General features: G+C 52.3%; 1 protein-coding gene across 1 annotated transcript; it reads right to left on the bottom strand.

Annotated features, from left to right (window-relative positions):
* Positions 1 to 1,480: 1,480 nt before the first annotated feature.
* LOC122375317 (C-type lectin domain family 10 member A-like) lies at positions 1,481 to 9,638 on the bottom strand. Its single transcript, XM_043354629.1, has 2 exons — positions 8,222 to 9,638; positions 1,481 to 2,052 (listed from the first exon to the last, which is right to left on the bottom strand). Exon 1 carries the CDS (start codon positions 9,402 to 9,404, stop codon positions 8,298 to 8,300), a length of 1,107 nt encoding a protein of 368 aa, XP_043210564.1. The 5' UTR covers positions 9,405 to 9,638; the 3' UTR covers positions 1,481 to 2,052; positions 8,222 to 8,297.
* Between the last annotated feature and the right edge of the window lie 340 nt (positions 9,639 to 9,978).

Below are 9,978 nucleotides of genomic sequence, written 5' to 3'. Positions count from 1 at the left end.
TTGCATTTTATTTCAAACTCGACAAAGTCCAAAGGCTACAGCTGTCATGTCCTGGCTGCCAAAAGCTATACTTCAAGATCACATCGAATATCGATGCGCAAGTATAATCAGCCGAATAGCAAAGCTGCCATGTTATGTAGGCACCTGAGCCCCATCCGTGGAAATTGAATCAGGGTTCTGCTTATTATTTATCTTCCAGCACGAAGGCTATTCCTAGACCACGATATTGCTCAGTGAGATTATGCAGCGGTTCCCCTTCACAAAAAGGTACCGTGGTCAGAGCGGAACATTCTGACTGTAAGTAGTAAGAAGTACCAATTCCCCACAAGCGGCGGAACGGGGAGGGCCCGGGGCGCACGATTTTGGCATTTTAACACTCGCTCTGCGCCAACTTCGTACCGCGGTGGATGACCGCCCCCCCCCCCCCCCCCCCCTGAGATCTCGAGAACGAAGCAAGATAGCGACAAGCGGTAAACGGCATCGGATACGCACGGACAAGGTCTACAATTTTTACTAAGGTCATTTTCAGGTCAGGTCAAAGATGACGTCACAGGGGTCAAAAAAGTCAAAATGGCGGCGCTAGATATGGATAGTTTTTTTCTCGAATAACTTTCGAATTAGTCAAGATAGGAACAAACTAAGGGCATCATCGTGATCCTCTTGTCAATCCGCATCGAATGATAAATATGTTGACCTCGAAAGGTCAAGGTCAAAGGTTGACCTCAGGTCACGTGACCTCGAGGTCGTCATGTATATAATTCGATGCGTCTTGACCAGCTGAACACAATGATATCATCCGCGCGGCTGTATCTTGTTCCTGTACGGAGTTATTGGCAAAAAAAATGGTGACCCTTGATGACGTCACATGACCTTACAGCTGCCCAACAGCAAAACTGACCTCAAGGTAGTGAAGGTTGATCGTATATGAAGTCATGCATGGTATATGGGGCCATTCCGACCCATTTTAGTGGTAAAAACAGGGAGTTGATTTTTCCCTCATTGATTTATAATGGGGAGGTCGCGAAATTGACCTGACCTTAGGTCACTGATATCAAAATTCCGAGATAAACAAATTGTAGCTACTAATGACCTTATAACATCCTGCGACTTTCAAAGGCCTCCGACATCTACTGTAGCTCTGGCACGGTGACAAAGTTGCAAAGAAGTGACTTGAGGTTGGGTCATTCAAAGTGACCTGGTGACCTGACCTTAAAAGTTAGGAGGTTCAAACTTGCACACCATGTATAAAATTGATGGGAGAATAGTCGTACCAAATTTTGCGGCGCTACGCGCCGCGGTTTTCCCGCTATTTGCGAGAAACCTCAGGGAGGCGGATATCCGCCCCCCCCCCCCGTCGGTGTGCGTGTTAACATGGGCGTTGCATGGAAAGAATGGGACCAAAAGTCGGCAATGTCCCCCCTTAATTGAAGGTGTTCCGCCGCTACTGCAGTACCTGTCCCCTTGTAAATGATTTAAAACATTGTCCGATGTAGGTATATCAAATTTATTTATTTATTTTATACGAGTGCTTTATCACACAAAAAGTTCGCAAAACATGCATACCGAACACTGTTAGAAACTTCACAATAGCACTCTACATTCCCTACAAGATGTAAATAGTTACCACCAATCACCTAACGCAACAGTAAGACAATAAAAAGGAACATCAGTATACGCTTTTGCTGGATACATGACACGGATAAAATAAATAAAATATATTACTGACAATAAATAATTAACGAATTAACAGCAACAATACCTAAATAAATAAACAGCGGAATATTACGATCCAATCGGAACACGATCTTCATTTTTCAGTACTCTAATTTTGTCCAATATCCTATTCTGAATTAGCCTGGGCCAGGCCAGCTACCTTTGGACAAAATCGGAAGAATACAATCATGACACTAAAACACTGTATTTAGAACTCGCTTTCGACATAACCCTCGCTCGGATAGGAAGAGGTGCGCCATTATTTCCCATTTCTAGGTTTCGGTTATTTTTCAGACAAATCAATGCTTTGGACAAATTTCGGTCAAACCTGGACAAGGCCTGTTGTTTCCAAAACAACAAATTGAATATTTACGGATGAGGCGTCCATGATGTATTTGCTTGGCACATCAGAAGTGTTGCCTGGCTGTCAGCGCGTTAAGAAATGCGCGAGAATCGATTTTTGTTTTTACTGAATGTGTGATTGATCTGAGGGAATTCTAAAACTAACTTTGTTTTAATTTTGGCCTATAATTTATTATCATGAAATACAACGACCTTTTAATGTGTAAAGCTTGATTTTCTCGTTAAGGCCGGCAAAACAGCAGAAGTGTTGATTGACATCAACATTTAATGGTCCTCCGGGCCGGATGCTTGTAACGGGATTATCCGTAAAAGCTTAATTATTGTAGCGGTCGCTGTAAACGATTGTTTTATGAATTGTAATTGATTTAAGTGGTACTATGCGTGGGCCTGATGGAGCCGAATCACTCAAAACAAGGAGCGAGGCATCGTCAGAGAAAACAACCTCCTCCAAGAGAAGTGGAGCCTGGAGACGAGCTCAGCTCTCGAAGCTGCGGGCTGAGCAGGCCCAAAAGGCTGCAGACGCGGCGATAAAGCGGGCCCAGAGGAATGCTGAGGCCCAAATGGAAGAGGCCAGAGAAGAAGCTCAGCGAGCAGCCGACCAGGCCGAGGTGGACGCACTCGAGCTAAAACTACTTGAAGAAGATGAGGAAATTGAAGACCGAGCTGGCAGTATAGCGAGCAAGCGCAAATCCCGACTTGGAGCGGCGGCCAGACATGCGGTGAGGCACCAGTGTGGGCAGCCAGAGCTGAATACAGGCGAAGAAGACTCTCAGAGACGGACGAGAGGATGGGTTCAAAACTTACCGTCCGACGGCGCCGGCAGTGGCATTACACGAGAGTGCTCGGCGTTACCGAAGGTGACGCTGGAGAAATTCAGCGGGGCGCCATTAGAATGGCCAAGATGGAGCGCTATGTTCCGAACACTCGTGCACGAGAGCCGGTCGCTGACGGACACCGAGCGAATGGTTCATTTGCAGTCGTGTTTGACTGGCGATGCTCGTGAAGCAGTGCGAGGGCTGCTATGTGACGGCAGCCTCTACCAAGAGGCCATGAACGAGCTGGAACTACAATTTGGAGACCCTTCCAGCGTAGTCGGCAGTACCCTGTCGAGTGTTCTTCAGCACCCAGCTGTGAAACAAAATGACTTGAGCGCTCTGACAAGCCTATCACGAGCGCTACACGCTGCTGTGAGCGTCCTCTCTTCACTTCACTTCCAGGGTGATCTGACCGCCACGACGAACCTCAGACAAGTTGTTTCAAAACTACCAGCCTCTCTCGCTTGGCAGTGGGGTCAGAGAGAGGTAGAGCTGTTGCCGCGTTTTCCGACGCTGGCCGACCTAGACCAGTGGCTGAAGGGAATTGTGTTGGCTGGTCGCCGCGCCCTGCCAGGTCTGGTCCAACATGAGACTGGAACAGCTCCGGTAACGCAGTCAAGAGGCAACAGAAGGTCGTCACCATCCCGGGTGCAGCAGCGTCAGAAGCCACCGGCTGGGTCGTGGCGCACTACGTTGGCTACAGCGACCGGGACCGAGCAGTGCAGTGTGTGCAAGGCGGAGTGGCACGAGCTGAGTGCCTGTCCGACTCTGCTAGCAGCGCCGCCTGAGGAGCGCCTCCGGCTGGTACGGGACTGCCGGCGGTGTTTCCGCTGCCTCAGTGATGCTCACTGGGCTAGGAAGTGTCCTAGAAAGACAGTGTGTGGGCAAAATGGATGTAAGGGCAAGCACCATCACCTGCTTCACATCACGGCACCGACTCAGATATGTGTGAGACCATCAACTGGCGCGGAGGCAGACAATCCGAGGCGCGTGCTATCCACCGCGGCTGGTCAGTTGCCTACCAGAACGAATGCAACACTCCTGCAAGTTGTTCCTGTGAGAATTCATGGAGATGGAGGATCGTACCGTGACACCCACGCCTTGTTAGATCCTGGCGCAGACACGTCCCTCTGCACGGAACAAGTAGTCCGGGATCTGTCCATTACCGGCTCGGCCGAACGGCTGCGACTCAGCAATGTTGAAAGTTCAGGTCCGAGCAAACCGTCCTTGAAGGTGAGTCTGCAGTTGTCTCCACTGTCCCCAGGCGGCGAGACTGAGATCGTGACGGTGGCGGAGGCGTTCACGGTGCCGCAGCTTAACGTCCGCCCCACGACAGTCGACTGGAGCCAGCGCGAGAAATGGAGCCATCTGTCCGACATAGAACTGCCAGACACAAATCACCAGACGGTGGAGCTGCTGCTCGGCGCGAACGTCATGGAAGCTGTCGTGCAAAAAGAAGCCAGGATTGGAAAACCGGGGCAGCCAGTGGCGATCAAGACACATTTCGGTTGGTGTCTGACAGGAAAGGTCACAAGCTTGGTCCCTGTGGGAGCGAGAGAGATCATGCACATGGTCAGAGACCGCTCTGCTGATGACGAGTTAACGGAGCTAATGCAAGAATGGTGGACTACAGATGCATTCGGTACCACCCACGCCATGACCCAGCCACACTCGTACGAAGATCGGCTAGCCGAGCGACAGATGGAGCATTCAACTCGATGGCGCGGGGACCGTTATGAAACGGGTCTCCTGTGGCGATCCCAGGACGTAAGGCTACCTGACAACTATCAGATGGCTGTGCGGCGGCTAGAAGCCACAGAAAGAGCGCTGAAACGAGCACCGGACAAGGCTGACGCCTATCGACAGACAATGAAGGACTACATGTCAAACGGATATGCAAGAAAGGTCGAAGACGACTGTGAGAATCAGGACGGCAAACAGTGGTTTTTACCACATCATGCCGTCACGAATCCCACGAAGCCTGGGAAGTTCAGAATCGTTTTTGATGCCGCGGCTAAATATGCAGGCGTGTCATTAAACGAGCAGCTGTTGACGGGCCCAGACCTGCTCAAGACGGTTCCCGGGGTGCTACTTCGATTCCGTCAGGAAGCCGTAGCTGTGACTGCTGACATCGAGAAGATGTTTCTTCAGATAGCTGTGAAAAGGGAAGATCAGTTATCACTTCGATTCTTGTGGCGTGACATGGATTCCGGAAAGCCGCCAGAGATCTATCAGATGGATAGAGTCATTTTCGGTGCACGGTCGTCACCGGCTTCTGCGAGCTTTGTGCTACACCGCACCGCTGAAGAAAAGGGGGATGCAACAGCAGCTGGACGTGCAGCGACAGCCACGGTCAAAAACAACTTCTACATGGACGATTTAGCCACGTCAGAGAAAAACAGTGACACCGCTCTACAAACGGCGAGAGAGGTCACAGAACTTCTAGCCAGAGGTAGTTTTCGTCTCAGAAAGTGGCTAAGCAACAGCAAAGATGTGCTATCTTCGATCCCAATCACTGAGCGCGTACCAAGTGCAGCCGACCTGAGCGTCCAGCTACCCTCGGAGAAGGTGTTGGGCGTGACGTGGGACGCGCAGACTGATGAGCTACATGTGACTGTACCCACACCTGCAGTAGAGAAGGCGACAAAGCGAGAAATACTGCGTGTCGTGGCTTCCATTTTCGATCCGCTCGGACTGGTTTCGCCGTTTGTGCTCATTGCCAAGCTGCTGCTACAGGATCTGTGGTCAAGCCAACTGGGCTGGGACGCCGTTCTTGCCGATGAGGAGTCACGCCAGTGGTTATTGTGGCTGGCTGACCTACCGAGAGTCGCTGATGTGAGAGTCTCACGCTGGTATGGAGCTCAGAACGCAGCGGTCTCGCTGAGACAGCTTCATATTTTCTGTGATGCCTCGGAGAGGGCATTTGGTGCCGTCGCTTACCTCCGCGAAGTACACGAGGACGGACAGATCAGCTGCGCGCTCGTCATGAGCAAATGTTGTGTAGCTCCTCTGAAAAAGCTAACCATCGTGCGTCTGGAGACTCAGGCCGCCGTTCTGGCGGTGCGGCTGGCCACCTGTGTGAAAAAGGAGCTGACGCTGGAACTGCACGATACCATATACTGGAGCGACAGCCGAGTCGTGCTGAGTTACATCTCAAATGATAGTAAAAGGTTTCATACCTTCATTGCGAATCGAGTCGCTGAGATTCGCGATTCGACGCATCCCAATCAATGGAGGCACACACCGGGCGAATGCAACCCCGCCGACGACTGCTCCCGTGGACTGATGGCTTCTGAACTGACCAGAGACAGCCGCTGGGTAAGAGGGCCCGACTTCCTATGGCGACCGGAGGAATGCTGGCCGAGCAACCGTGAGCGGTCTGAAGTGGACAAAAACGACCCAGAAGCAAAGGCTGTGCTGACCACTCGTTGTGAAGGTCAGCCATCCGCGATCGTAGGACCGGACCCTGGTCGGTTTTCCAGCTGGGCGCGATTAAAGCGAACCATGGGATGGATTCGCCGATTTCTACACAACTTTGCAGCGACCTATGGCGTAGACGGCAATCCAGCTAGGAAGCTGACTGGTCCGCTGTCATCTGAGGAGCTGCAGAGCGCAGAGACCGCCATCGTGCGCCAGATGCAACGCACCTCCTTTGCTCAGGAGGTCTCAGCACTAGAGAAGGGCCGTGGCGTTCGTACAGACAGCCACCTGCAGCCGCTGACACCTCAGCTGGATGGAGACGGTGTGCTTCGAGTTGGTGGCCGTCTCACTAACGCACCCTTACCCGAAGAAACTCGCCACCCGGCGATCCTGCCCAGAGACAGCCGTGTGACCGCCCTGATCATCACGTCGTCACATGAAAGACTGATGCATTCTGGAGTAGACCACGTGCTCAATGATCTGCGGATGAAATACTGGGTCCCCAGAGGACGTGCGCTCGTGAAGAAGGTGCTGCGCGACTGTCCTCACTGTCGCCGTCGGCGTGCGACACCCTGTCAGCCACGCATGGCAGACCTGCCAAAGGCCCGCTTTGACAGCTGCTACCCGTTCAACTCAGTCGGCGTTGATTACTTTGGCCCACTTCAGATTAAAACGGGAAAACGCAGCACCGAGAAAAGATACTGCCTGCTGATCACATGCATGTCCACGCGGGCAGTGCACTTGGAGATTTCTCGGACGCTGTCTACGGATAGTTTTCTGATGGCGTTCACCAGGTTTGTGGCGAGAAGAGGACGACCGACACAGGTGTTCTCTGACAATGGAACGAACTTACGAGCTGGAGAGAAGGAACTACGTAAGCTTATTCGAGGCTGGAACCAAACAGTCATATCTGACCGGCTTTCCCAGGATCAGATTCAGTGGCACTTCAACCCCCCCGCCAGTAGTGACATGGGCGGAGTCTGGGAGTCAATGATCGCCTCAGTGAAGAGGGCTCTGAGAGCGGTTCTAGGTCGACTCCTGGTAACTGAAGAAGTGCTGCAGACCGTCATCACGGAGGTGGAGTCTGTGGTCAACAGTCGTCCGTTAACGTACGTGTCAACGGAGGCTGACAGTCTGGAGGCGCTCACGCCATCGCATCTGCTTCTTGGACGTCCATCGATCCAGCTACCACCAGGACTGGTCACTGACGGCGGCATCAGTAGCCGAAGAATCTGGCGTCAGAGTCGGGCACTGGCCAATCAGTTCTGGAGCCGCTGGCTCAAAGAATACGTCCCCAGTCTAGTTTGTCGCAGAAAGTGGACGGCAGAGTCACGAAACCTGGTGGCTGGTGACCTGATTCTCTTGGCGGATGACGGTGTGCCGCGCGGTTACTGGCCACTCGGGCGAGTCGTTGAAGTCTTCCCGGGACCAGACGGCCGGGTGCGATCGGCTCGGGTCAGGGTGCGTGGCGGCATAGTGCACCGCCCAGCGCGCAAGATATGTGTGCTCGAGGAAGCGGACTCCTGAGTCTTCAACGGCCAGCGAGCAGGATATGAGAGGAAGTAGCTGCCTGAGAAGCGCACATTGGACGGCCATTCTGTCCCTCCGGAGGGGGGAAGATGTTGTTTCCAAAACAACAAATTGAATATTTACGGATGAGGCGTCCATGATGTATTTGCTTGGCACATCAGAAGTGTTGCCTGGCTGTCAGCGCGTTAAGAAATGCGCGAGAATCGATTTTTGTTTTTACTGAATGTGTGATTGATCTGAGGGAATTCTAAAACTAACTTTGTTTTAATTTTGGCCTATAATTTATTATCATGAAATACAACGACCCTTTAATGTGTAAAGCTTGATTTTCTCGTTAAGGCCGGCAAAACAGTAGAAGTGTTGATTGACATCAACAAGGCCTTTCTGAAACTGGTACCACTAGGCACCTTTTACGGGGGGAGTAGCGTATGGCTGCACATGTAACGGCCGTTGACCTTAGGGAGAGGTGGAGCAGATAAATCGTCTTGCAGCAGTACATGGCTGTTCAACCCAGAATCCATCAGAGCTAGAGGTAGCCTGTGCCTCTCCACAACGCATCATGGCAGGGCTGGGCTCGGTGTTGCCGTCCCAGTTCATGAAGCCGCTGGGGTAGTCCGTGCCATCCTCCCAGGCCCAGGCCCCCGTCTCGGCAGTCAGACCGATCCATACTTTGTCGTTGGGCGCCATGTCAGCCAGTGCGTACAGAGCTGCCGCGTTGTCGGCGGTCATGGTAGCTAGAGTCCCTCCCTGGGTCACGCAGGCAGCGCTGGCGGTGTCATAATCTTCTTGCCTCTCAGATAAGAAGAAACACTGACCGTTGATGGGAGTGGAGCCATCATCACACATGCCGTTGCTCATGTTACCCCCCATCAGCTTGGCGATGATGGTGTCGAGCTTGACGTCGAGTGCCTCGATCTTGTCGCATATTTCCTGTTGACCCGTCTCCAGCGTGTTCAGTTGATTATCGATGTCAGTCAGCTCCGACTCCAGCGTCGCCTGCAGGTTCGTGATCTGAGTGGACACGCCGGCAATGTTGTTGTTGATGGTCTCCTGGCCTTCCAGGATCATCGTCTTTACCGTATCGATCAGAGTCGAGATGTTATCGATGTCGGTTGACAGGGCGGCGATGGCATCCAGTATCATTTGCTTGGCGGTGGCGAGGTCCGTTGAGAGAGTCGCAATGTCGGTGGTGATTGTGGTTTGTCCCTCGAGCAGCATGGTCTTGGCTGTGTCGATAGCGGTCGCCACCTCAGCGATGTCGGTAATGATTGTACTCTGTCCATCTAAGATCATTGTCTTCGCCGTGTCTATGTCATCACCCAGTTCGCTGATGCTCGCGGCAAGTGCTTCCTGTCCAGCAAGGATCATACTCTTAGCGCTTTCAATAAGAGCTAGAAGCTCATCCAAGTCCAGCTGTTCGAGATTCATTGTGATGTTAGTCAGCTGATTTATAATCGTCATTTGACCCGTCTCCAGCCCGGAGAGGTCGCAGGTGCCACTCCCATTGCTGGTACCCACCCCAGCGATTGCCTCCAGGATCTCAGTCTGACCGGCGGTCAGCATGTCCTTGCTGTTGTTGATCGCCTCCAGGATCTCGGAGAGCACTTGGCTGTTGTCCGAACCAGATGTGACAGTCAAGCAGGTCTTGTGAAGGAAAGTCCTGCGTGGGAGAAAGATTCGAGCGACTCGCGAGTCTGCAGTTGTGACAGCGGCAGAACTGGGTGGTAGAAGGACCAGCGGTACATCGCCAGCCTTCTCAGTGGCCGACGCTTGGATGTACTCTGGACCAGTCGCGCCCGCCTGCGAACACGTGCAATCGTGGTCAATGACGAGCATGTCTCCTTGCTAACCGAGTACTCTGCGGGGGTTCGGTTGAGATGATGTCGTTGATTAGCCATCAATGCTAATATCGCTGTTTTTGACACGTTCAGTGCATACAATTGTCATGACGGTTTAACGGGGATAAGCAGGGCGCAGAGTGAGATTTCTCATGTTAAAGCATGGCAAACATATCCCATCTATAGTTAAGCACGGTACGGCAAGATGTATTGAGGGACTATAAACAGGCGCATATTATCCCTCGAGGAACCTATCGGTTTTCTGCATATGCCTCGGCTGAGAGGCCCGAGTGTGCGGA

This window comes from Amphibalanus amphitrite, unplaced genomic scaffold (assembly GCF_019059575.1).
Source record: "Amphibalanus amphitrite isolate SeventyFive unplaced genomic scaffold, NRLGWU_Aamphi_draft 001816F_arrow, whole genome shotgun sequence".
In the NCBI taxonomy this organism is placed as follows: domain Eukaryota; kingdom Metazoa; phylum Arthropoda; class Thecostraca; order Balanomorpha; family Balanidae; genus Amphibalanus; species Amphibalanus amphitrite.
The sequence above is the reverse complement of the archived record's forward strand: the minus strand, read 5'-3'. Positions and strand labels throughout refer to the sequence as shown.